Source organism: Hirundo rustica, chromosome 3 (assembly GCF_015227805.2).
Source record: "Hirundo rustica isolate bHirRus1 chromosome 3, bHirRus1.pri.v3, whole genome shotgun sequence".
Classification (NCBI taxonomy): Eukaryota; Metazoa; Chordata; class Aves; order Passeriformes; family Hirundinidae; genus Hirundo; species Hirundo rustica.
Genome location: NC_053452.1, coordinates 7,619,413 through 7,639,355, shown reverse-complemented (window position 1 = coordinate 7,639,355; position 19,943 = coordinate 7,619,413). Strand labels below are relative to the sequence as shown.

Sequence of the window (19,943 nt, the reverse complement as noted above, 5' to 3'; positions counted from 1 at the left end):
AACCTATCTTGCCAGGGTGCGGAACGCAGCGAAGTGCGGTCGGAGAACATGTCGGGTGGGGGTGGATTGCGAGGGAAACCAGTTTGCGGACGAGCGAGCCGAGATCGCAGGCGGAGGGACGGGGGCGTGGGAAGAGCCGGAACCGGGTCGTCGATTCGGCGCGTGCCGATGATACAAGCTACAGGAAGCAACACAGTTCAAAGTTCATCCGCATTGCGGGGCGCAGGGGAAAACCCGAACCCGGAAACACTGAGCAAAGCACGACAAATCCCAGAAGCCTCAGTGGTGAGTCCAGGCGCAGGCACGGCAGGAGCGGGACGAGGCTCGAAACGCGATCCTGCTGGGCGGGGCAGATTCTGATGACGAGGGTGAAGGGGCGAACCCTGGGCGTGAGCGGGGAGGGGACACTCCGTCAAGCACCGCCAGGGCGGGACAGGTGGAGGCGAAACAGGCAGGGATGGGGCGTGGCCGAGGCGGAGAGTGTCTCCAGGGTGCCACCCCCATGTGGCGGACGTCTCAGAGCTTGACTCCGCCCACCAGCAGCTCGCTGGCTTTTGACTCGCCTGCCCGTGGCAATTCAAACACTGCCGCATTTCTGCGGATGGGCGCGCATCCAAAACTATCTCAGATTTTACAGATGTATCCAGAACTTGAAAGCCTTTTGAAAACTCCGAGCCTGCAGAAGCTAGCTGTCAATGTGTCATTGTCACCCAGGAGCGGAGCAGCGGGGCCCTGGGCACGGAGGGCGTCGATCACACCAAGCGAGGCAACTTTTGGCAATGAGACACCTATGTTACACTGCTTCTTTCCAGTTTCATATGGGAAATCAACTTCTTCAGAAGAGCAGTTCAAACAAAAGCAGAGAGAACCTTTGCCAATGGTGAGGGATGATGAAGCTGCAGAAGAAGATCAGGACGTGTCAATTATAGATGACGACATCATCCGGATCACTGCTTCAGAGGGCATTCCTGTCCGGAAAGTAAAAGCGCTTGAGTTTTCGCAGCAAGCTTTATGCTTCTTGTTATCTAAGGACTCTATGAAGCAGTTTTTCTGGCAATTCACTGAAGCAGCTTCAGAATTTCAACATGACCCCATGTCTTCTTTCTCTCAAATTTTTCTTCCAAGGAAGGGTGCTGCAGAGAAATTTGATGATGCCCAGCAATCCCTGGTTCCTGTTCTTTGGGAAAAGGAAACAAAACAGGATGAGGTGCAGCCTCAAAAACAGGTGGATCCTGGAAAGGATGAAGCAGCAGCAAAGCTGCAAACACAGCAGTCAATTCCAGAGTCGGACAAGACACAGGCTTCTGGTGCACAGGAATTTCTTGCAACAGACTGGACGGACATAAGGAAATATGCATTGAAAGGGGAGACGCTTCTGATGGGTTCAAGAGGCATGGCTATGCCAATGACTTATGATGCACAGGATGCAAACCCAAGGTAGGAGCGATTAGATCGTGAAGTCGTCAGGGATCTGATGAAAGCCGTTTGTGATCACGGATTGGGGTCTCCATAGTTCAAACAACTTTTAAAAGGGACATTTAATAGATATGATTTAACACCCCTTGACCTCCAATCCCTTGTTTCCATGATCCTCACTGACTCACAATTTATTATCTGGGAAGCAAAATGGAGAAAAGCTCTTAATGAGCTCAGAGTCAAACACCAGGGGGGAGTGAATGCAGGCTTCACCATTGCTCAGTTGGCCGGCGATCCACCACTTGACAGTCCAGCACATCAAGCCGGAGTTTTTCCTCGAGGAGTGTTGACAGACATCAAGAATGCAGCCAGGAAGGCAATGGTGCAAATTCCACCAGCAGGAGTTACAGAAAGTAGTTTCACAGATATAAAGCAAGGTCCTTCAGAATCTTTCACCTCATTTGTCAATCGTCTCACACAAGCAGTGGACAGGCAAGTCACTGATGAGGGGGTGAAGTCACATTTGATTCAGTGTCTTGCATTTGCAAATGCCAATCCAGAATGCAAACGTGTCATCAGTGCAATGCCAGGCCAACCTTCTATGGCAGAAATTCTAGAGGCGTGCAGCAAGGTGGGGAACACCACAGCACATTGCCACGATTTTGGGGATCAGGTGGAAAAGGCTGTCAAAGAAGCGTTCGCAAATTTTCAACAAAGATAATGCTACAAATGTGGCAAACGAGGGCACTTCGAGAAGGACTGTCCAGAACTTGCAGAGATCGCAAGCTCACTGGATGTTTGTCCAAGGTGCGGTATTCATGCTTGTAGTGCATGAGAACACTGTTGTAACACAGAAAATGTAAGTAAGCTGTTTTTCACATCAAGGCACACTCATCTCTTTTAGGATTTTTAGTAAAAGGTAATGCACACGCAGACAAATTGACGATGCCAATTTCTAGGACTTTACCGAACATTTTTGAACAGGCAAAATTGAGTCATGCATTCTTCCATCAGAATGCTCAAGCACTAATGGAAACTTCTCACATTTCCAAAAGTCAGGCGAAGGAAATTGTTAGTGCTTGCCTAGATTGTCAGCTTGTACAGCCTCCTGCTTCCATGGGAGCAGTCAATCCAAGAGGATTGCACAGTTTGCAATTATGGCAAACTGATGTCACAAAATATCCATCCTTTGGGAAACTCAAAAATGTTCATGTTTCAGTTGACGTATTTTCAGGTGCAGTCTTTGCATCATTGCACACAGGTGAGACAGCACAACATGCTTGTCGACATTTCTTGCAGGCATTTGCATCATTGGGCGTGCCGCAAGAAATCAAAATGGATAATGGACCAACACGTATAGGGAAAGTGCTTGACAAATTTCTGAAGAGGTGGGGTGTCCATCATACCTTTGGTATCCCACACTCTCCAGCAGGTCAGGCAATCATTGAAAGGACACATCACACATTGAAATCCCTTTTGGACAGACAGAAAAGAGGACAAGCAGACGCAACACCATACATGCGCTTGAATAAAGCCTTGTATGTGTTGAATTTTCCAAATGGCTCTTTTGCAGAACCAACTCCACCAATGATCAGGCATTTTTCAAACAGCACAAGAGTGAAACTGAAGGAAAATCCTTTGGTTTTGGTCAGAAACCCAGAAACAGGGCAGATTGAAGGGCCATTCAAATTAATAACTTGGGGCAAGGGATATGCTTGTGTCTCCACAGCGGTCGGACCGAAGTGGCTGGCGGCGGGGCACTGAAACCGTACCGCATCCAGACGCAAGCAGAGGCGGACCCCAAGACCGGAGGAAGAGAACTGGGCATGCAGACGTGAGCTGGTGTCAAGACAGCAGACATCCCTTTGTTCTACATGCAAAAGAGACTCTGGGACTTGAGTTTTCTTTGGGGCTTGGGTGGTGTTGCATTTTTAGGGATTCCCGTGAGAAAAAGGCCATTGAAAATGAAAGAACTATCCTTGTGCCTCATTCTCTCTTTGGTTGCCTTGAGCAATGCGGCAGTTTTGCCCATGGCTCAACCAAATGAGAATGTTTGGATACCACCTGCCTGACACACTCAAAGCCAGGGAAACCCTTCTCAACGTGTTTAGTGGGGTTGCCAGTGAGCAAATGGCCGATTCCAGACAACATCCTTCCAGCGATTTCGAAGTCCCTTGTAAATCCAGTGGACCAATGGGATGTTTGGGCGAAGTTCCTTCCTGTGGCTTTTTTTGAACCTCAGGAACTGGAAATTCTTGGATCGGTCCAAATGCAATTTTGTGTGAAATTTGGCCTTTCTGGAGTGGCACAAAATAAAACTATAGACGTCACTCCAAACCTCAATTTTTACAGAAATTCGTCATCTTGGTGTAATTACACTAAGATGTTTGACAAGCCATCCAACCATGTTCCAGCACAATTGCCGAGAGGGAGCTTTTTCATTTGTGGGGACAAAATTTGGCCCGCAATCACCGCAAATGCCACAGGTGGTCCACGCAGCATTGGAATGCTTTCATTGCTAACACCCAACATGACATTGATTAGGGAACAAAAGTGTAGAGGGAAAAGATCTATCAAAGTGTATGATCCAAATTGTGATGACAATGTTCACACATGGAACAGGGCTCAGAGGATTGCGGTTGCACTTTTTTTACCACGGGCAGCATCAGGAGTAGCCTTGACACAATTGGATCGGGTGGGTTGTTGGCTGAGCAAACATGCCCGAGCCACCTCTCTTGCGCTGAGTGACATGTTATTAGATGTTGACAGTGCAAGATGAGCAAGTCTCCAAAACAGGGCAGTGATAGACTATCTATTGCTGACCCACGGGCATGGGTGTGAGGAATTTGAGGGAATGTGCTGCATGAATTTGTCAGATCATTCCAAATCCATTCATGAGAACATCAAGCAATTGCAGGAGAGTGTGAATCAAGCTTGGAGAGGTAACTGGGTCATGGATGGATGGTGTGTTCGATTTGTTTGACCTTTCACCATTGTGGAAGGAAATTTTAAAAACATTTATATATACTTTCGTAGGGCTTGTAATTCTTCTCATGATCTTGCCGTGTTTGCTTCAATGCATACGGCAGGCCATGGACCGGGTTGCCAAAGAGGTGGTTTTGGTTCAAACAGGAGGGGGAGAAGTGGTAACTTGTTTGATAAGCAGACATGGAAGAGAGTAAAATGTGCTTGTGATTTTTTTTTTTTTTTTAAATAAGGATTTGGGACTACTGAACCGAAATCTTTCTGGCTGTAGCTAACTGTTCTAGTAATGTCTTTTTGTCCTTTAGTTCTGCTTGCTGCTGTATATCAACAAAGCAGTATTAGCAAGCAGGGGCAGTCAGCATGTAGCCGAATGCATCTCTTAGGGTGCCCATTTTCCCTGCATACTGAACAAGGCATGAAATATTTTTGCAGCATGTTAAACTGGATGATGCTCAAAGCTGTAGAGTGACTGTACAGACTTACTGACATGCTGGGAGAGGAGACTCAAAGGCAGAAACATGCTTTTTTGTTTCCTGTATGTCTGCTTTCTAATCTGCCACGCATAAGAACATTTTGCTTGAGTCTTCTTTTCACCTTAATCTTTTCCTCACTCCAACTTTTCTTGCCAGATCCAGTTGTGATATTAAATGTTCCATTGGGTTTGGATTGAAAAAATGGGTGGAGCTTCAAGCAGAGGAGAGAACTCTTATGGATTAGCTATAACCTGTAAAGTAAGACTTTCCAATAATTCAGTAGGAAATGGAACCTAGAGGGTTTTTTTTTTTTCCTCACTGATTATAGGAAGGGAAAAGTACATGCTTATGGATGAATTTAAAAAGAGCTTTTTGAAACTGGATGGCACACAGAGTGGTGCTGCTGTAATCCTGCGCTGCGGTCAGCCCCTGGTTGCAATGAGTGGCAAGAGGAATAAAGATGAGGAAAGATACCTTGATATCATCAGGGAGGCCAATGGGCAGATCTCCAAACTGACCATCTATGATGCTAGGCCCAATGTCAATGCAGTTGCAAACAAGGTAAACAGATGCTTCTAATGTCTTCTTTTTGAAAGAAATGAGGAGGAGACTTTGAAGTTTTCTGTAAGAAGGTTTTGGGGAATAGTAGTGATCTTGATATCGATAAATTTACATAATCAACAATGGAGGGTAATGGGACATGAGTGTCTACAGTAGGTCCCCAAGCAGAGTTTCAGTACCGTATGTGGATTTCCAGACATGTCTGTTCTCAGCCACGCACGGATGTTAGCATGGGACTGAAGTCAGGCATGACTCCACTCTGCACTGGGAGGCTGCTGCAGGCTGGGCTGTGGAGCATGTCCCCTGTTGTAATGACAGCCACCTCTGTGCAACCTTCAGATCCTCTGGGAAAATTCCATCCTAGGAAAGATGTGTGTATAAAGCCAAGCCCACTTACAGGCATCGTTTGCTTGGGTCTTCATAACCGTGACGTGGACTACTTCAGACTTATCCTGGCATCCAGCAGATAAAGAGAAAGTGAGAAGTTAATTTGGGTGCTTGCACTCTAAACAGCAGTGTGGGTATATTCTTGGATACCTTGATACCTGTTGTTCTTCCCCAGCTACTTGTAGTTGGTAAGGACAGAAACACTGTTTTTATTACTGGGTGACTGTTTCTTTGTTATCTGTCATCAAGACCTTCATGGGGTCAGAATCTTATACCAGCTCAGGCTGGAACAGATCTTGAAAAGTCATCTCCTCTAACCTTCCAGGAAGAAAAGTTGTGCCTGTGGATTGATTTCTCCTCTGCTTCCCTGTCAGCTCCCTGTGGAGGATTAGCTTATTTAGGCAAGCTTAGATCATGCCAGTACACTGTGTCAGTGTTGTTTTTGGCATGGAACACAGTACAGAGGGATGTATGTCCATTGTTATACGCAATAACCATGTTAGGGGGAGCTGGTGAAGGAGACAAATTTAATGCTTTTGCCATAAGAGAATGTGCCACTCGTGGGGCTAGTCCCTCAGTCATGGGACTTCAAACACAACAGAAGGGGATGTGCTTTTCAGTACTTACTCATGTGTCTGCACAGCAAAGAGCATGAGCTGAGCTCCCATGGGTTTGAGACCTGAATGAAATGCTAAGTGTGCTTATCTGGAGAGAAAGAATTCTAGCTTCTCAACTGCTTTGTGGAACACCAGTTAGGGAAATGAGCCCTCTTCAGTGCTTGTGCTGAAAGGAATATGAAATGGTAAAACTTGTTTGCATCTAAGAGGTTTATGTGTCATAAGTATTCAGGTGCTTTCAGGAATAACAATAATAATTCGAGGGGGGCAATAATACTGGTAGTTTGCTCGGTGCGAGTTAGGGGTGTGTATTTGTACCTGTGCAGTCTTCTTCTCTATAGTACAGAATGTAGTTTGTTAAGCTTTGTTACTGTGTTTGTGTGTATAGCACACATTCTTTCTCTCCTAGGGGCTGTTTTAACCTGATGGTTTGTATTTTGAGGGTCTGCCTCAATTGTTTGCGTTTGACTGCACAAATCCCATTATCCTCTGCACACTGGATTTTTGGGGGCAAACCAAAGATGGAATCTTTCTGTTTGCCTTTTGGAAAGATTGTCAGTTACAACTTTGAAACAAATGGGGTAAAAAAAAAAAGAGTTTGTCCAAGAACCGCAGAAAAACTTAAGATGTCTTATAGACAAACTTGATATGTACATGTTTTAAGTAGCTCCTCATATGTCTAAATATGAATTGCTCAATCAGAGCAGTAGATGCAGTAGGGTCCATTTCTGGGTCTGAGGGAGGAGGACATAAGAAGTTCAAATCAGTGTTGATCAGCACTGAAAATATTTTGCGAACAGCTGTTAAGATTTGTCTAAGCAAACTCTTGGGCTGTGCTACTCATGCATTGCTTAGTTCCTTGTACATAAGTCAAGACAGAGCCAGGAGCTGCAGCAGCCCTGATGCTGAAATTACAATCATTCCTCACAAAGACTTCATAATACTCAAAGAGAAAAACACACTCATTGCTTCTTTCACTGCAGAGCCTGGCAGCTCTGATAACCCCGCATCTGAGGAAAGAGAGAGCACAGAGTACTGTGTTGCTGCACAGCAGTGTAGGTGGCACTCATGGGGAAAAGCTGCACAGCGCTTTAGGCTCTTGTCTGATGTACAGCTGGTGCCTGCGATGGCATGGAAAGGCAAAATTTATTTCTCCCAATTTATGGCGGGTTTTTGCTGTCTGCAGGAAGTGCTGCAGTTTTGCAGCTCTCTGAGCTTGAGGGAGCAGATGTTTAGTCTGAAGAAAAGGAGGCTCAAGGGGGACCTTATCACTTTTGTACAACTGCCTGAAAGGAGGTTGGAGCCAGGTGGGGTTGGTCTCTTCTCCCAAGTAACAAATGACGGGGCAAGAGGAAATAGCCACAAGTTACACCAGGGGAGGTTTAAATTGGACATCAGGAAAATTTTATTTGTGGAAAGGCTGTGCAGGGAAGTGGTTGAATCACTGTCCCTGGAAGCATTTAAAAGGTGTGGCATTTGAGGGGGTGGTTTAGTGGTGGGCTTGGCACTGCTGGATTAATGGTTGGACTCAATGATCTTAAAGGTCTTTTCCAACCCAAACAATTCCGTGTTTATCTTTGGAAAGTCTCATTGGTGGCTTTGTGCCTTAAATTGCGTATGGTTTTTCTGCTTCCTTTTGTGACCAGGCACATCCTCTGCAGTGGTGGCCGTGAAATGTTTTGAAAGAGCAGCAGCAGGATACTTTACTTATGTGGCCCCTTAATAGCTTAACAGTCTAAACATATGTCTAATCTTCAGCACTAAAATTTCATTTTAGAGAAGATAGTTTAACGTAAACCTTAATGTTATTGCTAATTTACTTCTTAAAGACAGACTCTAAGAATCTTGAACATCATTTTTAAATTAAAGGTATCTTCTTAACTGAACTCCTAAATTTATTTGGCCATACATTTTATCACTTTTGTCTATTTCCATGTCAAATGACATTCATTCCTTTCTTGTTCTGTTGAAAAGGGTGTCTATGGGATTAAGGTTAATTTCAGCTCTCTTGTTTGTAGGCAGCTGGGGGAGGATATGAAGGTGAAGGTGCGCATCCCAATGCAGAACTTTTCTTCTGGGACCTTCACAATAATCATGTCATGTGGGAATCTTTGAAGAAGCTGAAGGACATTGTTTATCCTAATGTGGAAGAATCACATTGGTTGTCAAGTCTGGAATCAACGCATGGGTTAGAACATATCAAGGTAACTTTTCCTTGCTTGTTTGAAAAGTGTTTGTCCAAATCTGTCATATCATCCTTGCTTTCTTTGCTGAGCTTTGACGCAGTCCTAGAACACATCAAACTACTTGAACTGCAAAAACAACATTGCTGAGTGTTGGCTTTTTTAGCCAACTAATCTTAGAGTATGTTACTCTAAGACTCATAACTAAGCAACAGCAGGTGACATTGAATGTTTGTTGTCTGCTTCAAGAATCTTTAGTAGAGGAATGCTTTCTTTGATCTGCTTTACGTGAGCGAGAACTGATTTATTTTGGTTTCTTGCAGTACAGGCCTACAGATGACTGTCATTGTGAAATACTAGTAAATACTTGAGTTGTGTGTCTGTGACTTATCTTGTGAATTATTGTTTTTTAAATCAATTCTTAAGTTTTGTAGTTTTCATCTGGTAGCACAAATAAAATACTTAGGCTGGTAGTTCACCAGTGTTCCTGCTAGTTGGCCTTTGAATCTTTTGCCTCAAGTACAGCTGTGCAAAAGTAATTAGAGTATTATGTAATGACTCCTACTTAATAGAATTTTGATCTTAATTTAATATTTGGAAAAATAAGTAGATTAGAAGGGTGCAAGCTCTTTTTTCCAATATCTGAGATAATTCAGTCATTTAGTTCAAAGAAAGGAGTCAAATGAAATAACACTGAATTTTTGGAGAGAGTATATCCTATGGTAAATCCCCTCTTTCTTTGAAAAAGAAGCTTATGTCCTTTGGTTGATCAAGGTTACTGTTTTCTGCCCCATTTTTTAAGAATTTACCATGAGGTGAATGTGATCTTACTAAGGGATTAGGGAACCAATCTGTTTCTCTATTTTTATGCAAGCAATTCCCTTGGTCTCCTAGAAAATTATTCTCCAGCTACTTACACTGCTCTTTTCAGGTATTTTAATGGAAACAGCATTAATTCAGATACAAAGAAAGGAAGCTATGGTTCTGATTTGAGCAGAAATAAGCTGTGTCGTTTGTTTGGTGTGTCTTGCTCCTGGGCAGCTGGTGCTGACGGGAGCCATTCAGGTGCCAGACGAGGTGTCCTCGGGCCAGAGCTCGGCGCCGGTTCACTGCGGCGCCGGCTGGGACCGCACGGCGCAGCTCACCTCCCTGGCCGTGCTCGTGCTGGACGGCTACTACAGAACCGTTGAAGGCTTTGAAGTTCTGGTGCAAAAAGAGTGGATAAGCTTTGGACACACGTTTTCATCGGTAAGAATCAGAAGATAAACGCGAAGACTGTGCGGTATTACCTTTCTGAAAAGCTTGTGGCGTTAAACTGCTTGCTTTGCATAAGGGTTTGATAACTGCTTTCATTGTTTTTGAATTTAGATTTGAAATGTTTCCGGGTCAACTGAGCAGAACATTTGGGTTTGGACCTGTTTGATCAGTATTTTTCTTGCTGTTCTTTCTCTGCGAACTCGTATTTTGTCCTTTGCATCTTTTTAAAAGGAGAGAATTGCTAGGGTCACTGTGGTTATTGAGCAATGAATCTAAGGAAGCAGAAAAATGGTGTCGTCTCAAATTCTTCAGATAAAGCTGGGACATGAGGTTCTCCTCGCTCTTTCTTTGGACTGTTTTGACTGTCACAAGAAGCAGATGAACGAGTCTGGCCGGTGTCTTCCAAGTGAGATTTTGCTTGCTGAATCCCAAATATTTTACACTTGTAATGCTGGCTCTACTTCTGTTCAGTTGTCTTCTGGGCAGGAGGTTAGAAGCTCAGACGGTTAAGTAGCTACTTCCATAGCAAGTGCATAATGTTTCACAGGTGTGTGAACCACTTTCATGGAAAAAAATTCCCAGAATATTCTGAGGCAGGGGCTCTGTTCATCCTGTTTGTGTTGGAAAACTTTTCAGAGCCTTAGTGGAAGTTTTTCTAAGTGTGGCAGATAACCTTTTAACCAGGAAATCTGTAGGAGGAACCTGGAGGAGCAGATCAGGTTTCCTAGGAGCTTGTGCTGTAACTTACTATAAACATTACAACAATGTTGCTTGTTGGTGCTGGAATTTACTCTCCTTAAGAAGTTTCTACAACTTCAGTGTCAGTTACTTGCCTGGATATTTTGTCCCTAATGGAATATTCTAAAGATATGAATATTGCTAAAATTTGGAAAATAGGCAATCTGGGAGAAACCAAGAAATGGAAAAATATACTTGTGTGTGTGTGTTTCATGGCCATTTTACATTTGCAAATGTGTAAGAGCGTTGCATTCATTTGGAAATCCGTGTACAAGTGCTCAGCATAAATCACTTCACCATCTGCATGTTCTTGTAGGCTGTGGCAGTTTTTGTTCTGACATTTGAAAGATGCTTTGAGGCTTTTTATTGTCATATTTATGTTGTACTTAAAAAAGGTTAAGAGTCAGGATGCAGATGAAATTAGATGGTATAACTAGATTTGTAGTCAAACACGTGTGTTATGGTTTAACACAGAGCTTAAAAAGAGATCTGTGTGTTCTTCATCATTATTGATAAATTCAGATCATCTATGTTTCTTTTTGTTAAACCATTCATTTTAGTTGGGTAATCAAAGGATTTTGTTCTCCCTTAACAGGTGTTTTTTTCCAAATATTGAGGCAGGACTTGGCATGCCTTCCAGATGATTTGCTCAGTCCGTTGGTTCAGGCCTGACAATGTAGCAGCAAGAGGAATGATTTAAGTAGTTGCTTTTTCTTAAACTGCTGTTTCCCCCACTTGCTCAGTCAAGGAGTAATCTTTGGAAATGGCTGAAGCCACTCTTTAGCCACCTGCTGTAATCTGAGAGTACTGTATTTGATGGGGTATGTAGCTTATAGTGAAGGTCAGTCTTTTCTGGAGTGTTCTGTAGAAGTGGAGGAGTCCCCATCCCTGGAGGGATTTAGGACATGGGATGTGTTTCTTGGGGACATGGCTTAGTGGTGGACTGGTCAGTGCTGGGTTAACAGTTGGACTTCATGATCTCAAAGGTCTTTTCCAACCTTAACTATTCTATGATAAAAAAATTAGAATGCAAGCAGAAAATCTTTTGATCATTCAAACTCTCTTTTAGCTTGGTAAATATGTGTGTTCTATTTCATCTGTGGAAAGCAGTTTTTGGGACATGTTTTATCCTTCTCTTACTGTTCCAGGGGAGAGGGAGACTGATGCCTTCTGATAATGACCCAGCCATTCAAACCAGGTGAGGCAGTGTTTCTTACCTCTTATCTCTCTGTAAAGTTCAATTTACTGCATTTTGAATGACACCAATCCCACGAATACTTAAATCCTGGCCTAATTGCTGTTGCTTGGACACAAGGGGCAGGTTCTTTCCTGCCTTGGTACAGTTGGATGTTCATCCAAAGTGAGGTTCCCGCTCAAATAGAATTGGTTTCCAAGCAAAACTGGGAATTGTCTAAAAACCTTCTTGTCTGGGAGGCACTGGGTTTGTTTTCCCCATCCCTGTGAATTGCAGGATACTGCTGGAGCTGTGTTAGGCAATGGCAGGAGAGGAGAGCTGCATTTTTGTTGTTTTTCCCAGTCTATTTTATTTTCTTGAGTTTTATTTTTTCTTGGAATTTTTGTTTTGAATTTTTAAAATGGTTTTCTATTTAATTTCTTCTATCTTTATATTTTAATTTTATTTATTTATTAACTTTAGTTTTGTTTTTGTTATATTTTCTTTCCTTTTTAATTACTTTTAATTTTTAAAATATTAATTTTTATTTTCATGTTATTTTTTAAATTATATAATTTTATTTATTTTTCTTTTATTTTTTACTTTTTTATTACTTTTATTTTAAAATGGTGTGGGGCTTTTTTTCATGTTTTCTTTTTTTCTTTTTTTTTTTTCTTTTCCCTTACCCTTTCTTACTCCGAGTATGTGGCAGACTGGCTGTTGGCAACAAAGAAGTTGGAAAATGACATCCGTGGCCACTGAAGGTCTGGATAGAATCGGGAGCGAGAGCAAAACCTCTGTATTTTCTGCTCCATTGTAGAACCCGAACGGAGAAAGCTGTGAACGCCACGGTGCCGTTTTTTTCCTTTTTACCCCCTAACAGCTCTCATTCTACCCATGCAGAGTATTAGCAGCAGTAACTTGATGTCAGGGTGTATTTCAGAGGTAGGAATAAAAGAAAGTAGATTTTTTTTATTCTGTAACTCTCCAAACCTCATTGTTTAGTAACAAAGAAATCCAAACCAAAGTAAGCAAAAAAACCAAAACAAAACCCCCCACCAACAACCCCCCTTGAAAAAAAACACAGGAAGAGAAAAGATGCCAATGTTATTTTAATGAGAATGAAATGTTTACCCTTTAGAAAACCAGGCTAATATAATTCTAATTAATTGTTGTTCTGATGTGTAAGGTAATAAATTAGTATAGTTTAAAATATCATTTTAAATATAAACCAACACAAATTTTTAAAAATCAATACAAAAAAAGGAAAGTCTAACTATTAAAAAGTGAAATGTAAAATACATAAAATAATATCCGCAATATAAGTAAATACAATCTATATTATGACATGCTATGTGTAGTATAATATATCTAATCTACATAGATACGGATATAAAACAGAAATGCTAATGATAAATATAATGAATACTAAAAATTTGCTATATTGCCTACAATCAAAGCCTTTTTGGTTTGAATTTGGTGAGTGGCAGGGTTCTGGTAGTTGCGCTTGGGGGTCTTTTGGGCATTTCTTTGGCAGGATTTTTGGGCACGTTCTTTTTTGCCTCCATTCTCGGCCTGTCCCCGAGCCCGGGCTGTGCGCTTGGGGCAATGCTGCCACCCTGTGGACACAGAGAGGTACTGCAGCCCCCCCCGTTCCCGTCCCCACTGCACGTTGGAGGCCCGGACTGTGAGCTCGGGGGCACTGCTGCCGCCCTGTGGGCACAGAGAGGTATGGCAGCTCCCCCTGTGCCTGTAACCACCGCATGTTGGAGGCCCGGACTGTGAGCGCGGTGCAGTGATGCCACTTGACCTTCCAAAGATGGCGGCAAAAAAGGCGGGAAAAAGGCATGGACCCCGGGTGCGTCTAGCCAGCTGCCTACTCACAACCGCGACCACAATGCCACCCGGGGCGTGATTTTCCGGGATGTTTCAAGGCACGTGGGCACGGGCTGGGGGCTCAGCGGTGTTGAGGGAAAGTTTCGGCAGTCGATTTAGTCAGGCATCTAAACGACGAGCCAGGGGGGCCTTAGTGGTTTTGTGCCACTCTCAGGATGGCAGCAGCTACAGAGTACCTGACCTTCTGAAGATGGCGGCAAAAAGGGCGGGAAAAATCGAGGACGCCAAAGTTCGTCTAGTCAACTGCCTGCGGGCTATCCTGACGCAATTTTCTGTTGCACTTCCAGGTGTGCGAACACGGGCTGTGGGCTCAGACTTGCCTTGGGCACGTTCAGGGAGTCGATTTTAGTGAGGCGGATCTGATAGGAGCCTATGGGGGCCTTAGGGGTGCCAGAAAAAAAAATGGCCCCCTCAGTGGAAATGACTTCACCCTTAATAAAGATGGAGATGGGTAAGGGGGGAAGTCACATGATGCCACTCCCAAGAGGGCGGTTGTGCACGACATGCCTGACCTTCCAAAGATAGCGGCAGAAAGGGCAGGAAAAAGTCAAGGACCCCGAGTTTCATCTAGCTGACTGCCTGCGTGCTATCCTGACCATGATGCAGCCTAGGCTCGAATTTCCACAGCATTTTGAGGTGGGGGGGATGGGATGGGGGCTCAGTGGCGCCGCAGGCAGGCGGGAGCCGGGCCTGCACTGACAGGCAGCGGCGGGGATGCCTGGATCGGACAAGGTCCCACAGCGCCCAGCGTCCCAGGAGTGGTCCCTGTGCTGTGCCGGGCACCCGTCCCTTCCCCTCCCTGCCACTGCCCGCCGTCCCCACTCACCCCCCTGCTCACACCCTGAGCCAGCTGGGAGTGGGGGGTGCTGTTCACGTCCCCAGGAGCTGCTGCTGCCACCCATAAAGGACTCGCAGCAGCCTCGTGTCATCTGTGTGTGCAAGGTTTGATCGGCTTTGTAGCAGATGCGTTGTGAGGGGCTGGGAGCGCTCTGTTTCCTGGGTGGGGAAATCTTTGAAGTAGCCAAGCTGAGCAGTTGCTGGGAGTTCCAAGCTCGGAGTCCCCTGGGATTCTTGAAACAATGTTTAAATAGTTATCATGGAGTTGAAGCAGTGGCTCCAGTTGATTTGTTAAGAGTGGCAGAAACAGGTTTTCGCCTGCAGGTGTGTTGGGGCTGTCCCAGGGTTCCGGCACCGCCCCCTGCTGGCGGTCGGGCAGTCCTGCAGCTCCACCTGAGGCTCCAGGAGCTCTGGGGCGGGGACGCCGTGCACCTGTGGGGGGCGGGGCGGGGGGCCCTGGGCGCACGGCCCAATCAGCGCTGCGAGTGCCTCTGTGCATCGGCCAATCATGAGCTGGGGGGGGCGTTTCTAAGGGCTGGTGGGGGTTGGTGTTTGTGGCTGTGCCTTTGGTGTGTGATGGCCTTCCCCTCCCTTGTGCTGTTTAACGAGGTAAGCGCGTGGTTTAACTCAGTTGTTTGAACTGTGTTGGAGTCAATATGTTTGGGCGTGTGGTGTGGTGCAGGGCCGATGTTGGGTGGCCCCAGCTGAAGCTGTGTTTCATGCTGGGGGGCTGTTGCCTCCCCCAGGAGGCAAGAGTTGCTGCAGCTTGGCTTTTTCCTGGTCATTATAGGGCTGAAGTGGTGCTTTTTGTATCTTCTGCATCAGCTTCTACCCTTGGTTTGGGTTTCCTGTGGCTCTGGTAGAGTGCAGAGGGTTTTGCTTTCTGCTGGGGCAGGTAATTGCTTTGGGAAGCTCCTTTCTAGACCAGAATTATGTCGGCTCTTCAGGCTTCTCCAGTGAAAGCCCTGACTCCTACTTGCAGTGTGGAATTGGAGCCTGTTGGGCAAGGAAGGGGAGACAGAGCCTTTCCTGCCCTCATTCCTCTAACCTGTACATTTTTGCTGTGTCTGTGGTTCTGGCCAGGGTTTGTGTTTGGGGCGGGAGCTGTGAAGTTTTGTTCCCTTTCCAGGTGGTGTTGCTGTATCCCTGCTTAGGGCAGGGAGCATTGGAGTGTTTCTGTTAATTCAGGCTCCTCCTGAGGGATGGAAGTTATTGACTGAAAAGCTTGCAGTGAAGAGTGACTCAGCACTGTGATGTGGTCACACAGTGGGGTGAATGAGAGAGAAAAGCAGCACCCTGAGCAACAGCATGTCAGGTCATAGTCTGGTTTAAGCCAGTGTTTCTGTGCTATTGTCTTTCTTGTAATTTTCCTGTTCAATTGTAGCTCTGCCTTGGAATTTCTCACCAAGTATTTGTGCAGAGTTCATTCCTCCTGCTGCTTTACCTTCAATCCAGCATGCTTGCCTGAAGGCCCTCAGGCAGCCCCTGGTTCTGTGCTCTGTGTTTGGCTGGTCAGCGTTCTTCTGCCAGGTGGTCCCCTCCTGCAGTTCATTACCTGCCTGGGTTAAAGGTATGTGTCTTCTGTTCCATGGAAGAATTTCCTGCCGTTTTCACTGTTTGTTTTCACAGAGCAAGATTGGGTTTTTCTTCTTGTGCTTTGTACTTAAGGATACATCCAAAGTGCCCTGTAGGTTCTTGGCACACAGTGGGAATTTGGTGTGCTTGTGTGCGTGGGATCTTGGGTCTCACTTATGGAAGTGTGAAATCAGCGCTTGGATTGCTCAGGATATGTAATGGGAAATGCGTGTTAGGAGAAGCGACTGTGGCTAAGGACTGCTCTCCTGTAGCTCTGCGGCTTTGGCAGAGTGGTTGAAGGGTTTGTGAGAGCAGACCAGGGAATGGACAGATCAGCCCCAGGAGGCTGAGCTTTGCTTCTCTTTCCAGAAGGCTGAACCCATTAGTGAATGTAAAGTCTGTGGCCAGAGTGAGTAGTAATAATTGTCCTTTTTTTTTTTTTTCCCCCCTTCTCTTGAGGTGACTTGTAAGGGTAGGACAAGAGCAGAGGCAGAGCTTGTTGGGACCCTGACAGAGAGGGAGAAGCAGCAAATGGAGTCGGAAAAGTATTGTCCTTTCTGTACCTGAGAAGCTGGACAAGACCATGAAATCAGACCTATGGTCTTGCTGGGGAGTCCACGGTCCAAGGGAACTCCTGGATTGCTCCTGAAGCCCTGGCCAGGCTTTGGGCCCAATCCACGAGGAAGCCGAGCCCGGCTGTTGCCGCACTGGACGTTGTGTCAGCCTGTTGCTGGCACCCAATTGTCCAAGCTGGGCCCTGTCCCAGCACAGTCGGAAGCCTCTTTGCCTGCGGGTGGATGCACCCGTGGGAATTCCCGGTTGTGGGAAGAGGCTGTCCAGTGCTTGGCTGGGACAGGGGTTTCCCAGCTTGCAGGCTGTGGCTGTGGAGGATGGTGAAGTCTCAGGGTCCCTGGTGCTGTGTCTCAGTCCCTGCAAGGCCGCTGTCTTTGGTAGCAATGGTGAGGGGCATTGCAGGGCTTTGTTGTTTGAGTTCTTTGCTGCTTTGAGCTCTGGTGGATGAGGCTGGATTCCTGAAGCTGGTGTCTGTGTCTTTGCTGCTGCCCCTGCCCCCTGGTCAAACACTTCTACTGTCCAGTACACATCCTGGGACCTGCATGGATGCTGCATGGAATATTTACAGACATTTGATCCTGTGAGTTTTAGATGAAAACCGTGCTTCTTTTTGAATCTTGTAGGAGAGCAGGACTGGAATGTGGGAACTTGGGGGAGTTTTCCCACAGCTGTTTGCATCTGTGCTGTCCTGTCTTTGTTCTTCCTGCCCTGTTGGAGGTGGGACTCATTTATTTGTGTTTTTCTTTTCCATGCCTGGGGACATAGGTGATTTAGGCTCAGCCTGAAGGAGTTTCCCAATGGAGTTTGTGATAGCTGCTGTTGGGTTTTTTTCCCCTGGAGCTGGTATATTTAACTTTGCTTTCATGCAATAAACAGTTGAAAATTAGCTTCTTAGAGGAATTGGCAAGAGAATTAAGCAGCGTTACCCTTCTTATACTGCTGAGCTCATTTCTGCTCCAAGTCCCTCAGTACCTGAGGAGTCCAAGGTGTTCAGGTGTGACAGCGGTTGGAAAAACCTGTTGTGTGTGAGGCAGCCTGTTGGGAATGGTGCTGGGTTTTGGATTTGGAGGGACTGGCTGGGTGTGGATCATGGGATGTACTGTAGTGAGAGCAGTGTGCTGTGGGGATGGGCAGGGCCCATCTCTTCTGTCTGCCAGGGGCATTGGAAGAAAACCTGCTGTGCAGACTGAGCTGATTTGGTGCCTTGGCTCTCCTGTTTCCATAGTTTTTCCCCAGGAGTGGGAAGGAGAAGCTGTTCCTCTACTTGAGCTAAAAGTCTACCTGGATTTTTGCCCTCCTCCAGAACTGTTGAGTTCTGTTGGTTCTCCTGACTTGGGCCTCTAGAGGGTGGGGGAAGAGGATTTTTGTCTCATTTTGTGCTTCTCTGTTGGTTTCAGCTCCTGCTCAGAAAGTGAACGTAACCTTGTCTTCTCCGAGTCACCGACAAGCTCGTGACAAAGAAGGGGACCCAGAAGTTCTCAGGGCCTTGACAGCGAGAGCAACAGCAAATGGTGTTGGAGAGTTTCTGTGAGCCCCTGTTTGTGAGTCTTGTTTGGGGTTGTCCCTTTGTCCCCTCTGGAGGCGCTCCTTGAGCGTGTTCAGGCTGTGCCACGTCTGTCCCCGGCTGGATGCAGGTGTTTGTCCTTTCCAGGAGAAGCCCTGGGGGGGCTTGAGGGCTGCCTCTGCCCTGCTGCTGGCCGCGGAGGCAGAGCTGGGACAGGGCAGCTCCTCCGTTCCTTGGTTCCACAAACTGCCATGTTTCTCTTCCAGGGTGTTCCAGGTGCTACAAGGCTTTGGTCAAATGGCTGGGAGACACTGGACCCTTGATGAGCATTGACTGTGCTTGTGGAGGGCCTGGCCACGTGGGCATTCCTGGGAGGAGGAGGTTTGTGAGTGGAATGGCTGATCTGCATGAGACAGGGGGTGAACTCTCACTGCCTGGAGGCTGCAGCTGGGCCTTTGAGGGGATGAGAGGCAAATCCTGCAAGGAGCTGGAGCCTCTTCTCCTGCTAATGGGCCTCCCTGACACACCTGGCCCAGCTGTGAAAGTTTCTTTTCCCTTAAGTGTTTCCTTAAGGAATAGTTTCATCCTTTCATATTGCTGTATGACAGCAGATAGTAAGAACCCAGTGGCTGCATAGCTGCTTTTCATTGTAGCCAAATGGTTTGAAATGAAGCCTGTAGGTCTATCTGTGTATTTGTTTGCAAACAGGGTTCTTGCAGTCTTTCACTCTAAGCCACCCCAAAGAGATTTGTAAACAAGAACTGAAGTAGCTCTGACTTTGTCGGGGATGGAAGCACCACCTGTAAAACAACAAGGTTGTGTTTCTTTTATCTCTTTACTCCAAGTGCCCTGGAGTGAGTGCAGTGACCCCTAAAGTTGGAGAGGTGCTTGGGATGACACAAGGAGGCTTTGGAGAAACCATTTTCCAGACTCCCACTTGTGTTGAAAGGTTGGTCTAATGTTTGCTACTTTGGCCCATTTGGAAGGTGTTTTCTAGTTTGACTGGATGCCTGAGTTCTCAGGCACTATGTTCTAAGCAAATCAGTGTTTTCTATGACACGGTATCATTTCATGTGACTTATGCTCATGTTTTATTTCATTTGGTGGAGACGAGTTGGTTTCTGTTTTCATGCCCTGTGTTTAAAGCTGGTGCACCTCTGTTGACCCTCCCACAGGAAGCAGTCTAAGTGCACAGTGGTTAAGTGGGTGGGCTGTTGTCTGAAGAATAATGTATTAAATCTGTTAGTGTTCCTGTTGGCACACTGTGAAAATGCAGTATGGTTGTGGATGCGAGCACGTGCTTCTGGAGGTGTAAAAATAAGCACTATGGTTGCTTTGAAAACACAATAGAAATGTGTGCTAGGAGAAATCACCTGTGGATAAACTGCTGCTCTGTTGTAGCTCTGCGGCGGTGCTGAGTGTTGCAAAGTGGCTTGAAGGGTTTGCGAGAGCCGACCAGGGACTGGAGGAATCGGCTCCAGCGGGGTGAGGAGTGTCTGCTTCTCCTTTTAGAAGGCTGAAACCCACCACTGAGCCCAAAGCCTATGGCCATAATTAATAGTAAGGATTGTGCCTTTCTCTCTCCAGGTCCCTGGCAAATGCCAGACAAGAACTGACACAGAATTTCTTGGGACCCTGGCAGAGAGAAAGAGAGAAGCAGCAAACGGTGTTGGGAGCGTTTCTGTGAGTACTTGTGAGATCATGGGCTTCTTACGGCTTAAGAAAGGATCTGGATAAGAAAACTTGTTTTCCATGAAACCCTCATGT

The 19,943-nt window shown here is 45.9% G+C and overlaps 1 protein-coding gene and 2 long non-coding RNA genes across 5 annotated transcripts in view; all 3 read left to right on the top strand.

Annotated features, from left to right (window-relative positions):
• Nucleotides 1-5,001: 5,001 nt before the first annotated feature.
• On the top strand, nt 5,002-14,921 carry LOC131378467 (myotubularin-like). The gene is made up of 6 exons (XM_058420089.1): nt 5,002-5,435; nt 8,458-8,643; nt 9,664-9,870; nt 13,842-13,916; nt 13,975-14,138; nt 14,849-14,921. The coding sequence occupies exons 1-6, from the start codon at nt 5,217-5,219 to the stop codon at nt 14,919-14,921; spliced, it is 924 nt and encodes a 307-aa protein (XP_058276072.1). The 5' UTR covers nt 5,002-5,216.
• Nucleotides 14,922-15,087: 166 nt separating this feature from the next.
• Nucleotides 15,088-19,127, top strand: LOC120749896 (uncharacterized). Of its 2 annotated transcripts, none has more exons than XR_009207617.1 (5): nt 15,088-15,133; nt 15,909-16,094; nt 18,070-18,199; nt 18,443-18,557; nt 19,022-19,127. It is a non-coding gene; the product is annotated as an uncharacterized LOC120749896 (long non-coding RNA). The 2 variants fall into 2 exon arrangements; XR_005699863.2 differs by having other exon boundaries at nt 18,070-18,213.
• Nucleotides 19,128-19,761: 634 nt separating this feature from the next.
• The window catches only part of LOC120749883 (uncharacterized), a 34,919-nt gene continuing 34,737 nt past the window's right edge, over nt 19,762-19,943 (top strand). For both annotated transcript variants that reach the window (XR_009207616.1, XR_009207615.1), the window contains exon 1: nt 19,762-19,859. This is a non-coding gene — a long non-coding RNA (uncharacterized LOC120749883). The remainder of the gene's footprint in view (nt 19,860-19,943) is intronic.

Bases quoted from the DNA above. Each gene is read 5' to 3' on its own strand.
- LOC131378467 (XM_058420089.1), top strand. From the start codon at position 5,217: ATGCTTATGGATGAATTTAAAAAGAGCTTTTTGAAACTGGATGGCACA. The intron at 5,436-8,457 runs GTAAACAGATGC...TCTTGTTTGTAG, and splicing joins TCAATGCAGTTGCAAACAAG to GCAGCTGGGGGAGGATATGA. The intron at 9,871-13,841 runs GTAAGAATCAGA...TGCCACTCTCAG, and splicing joins TTGGACACACGTTTTCATCG to GATGGCAGCAGCTACAGAGT.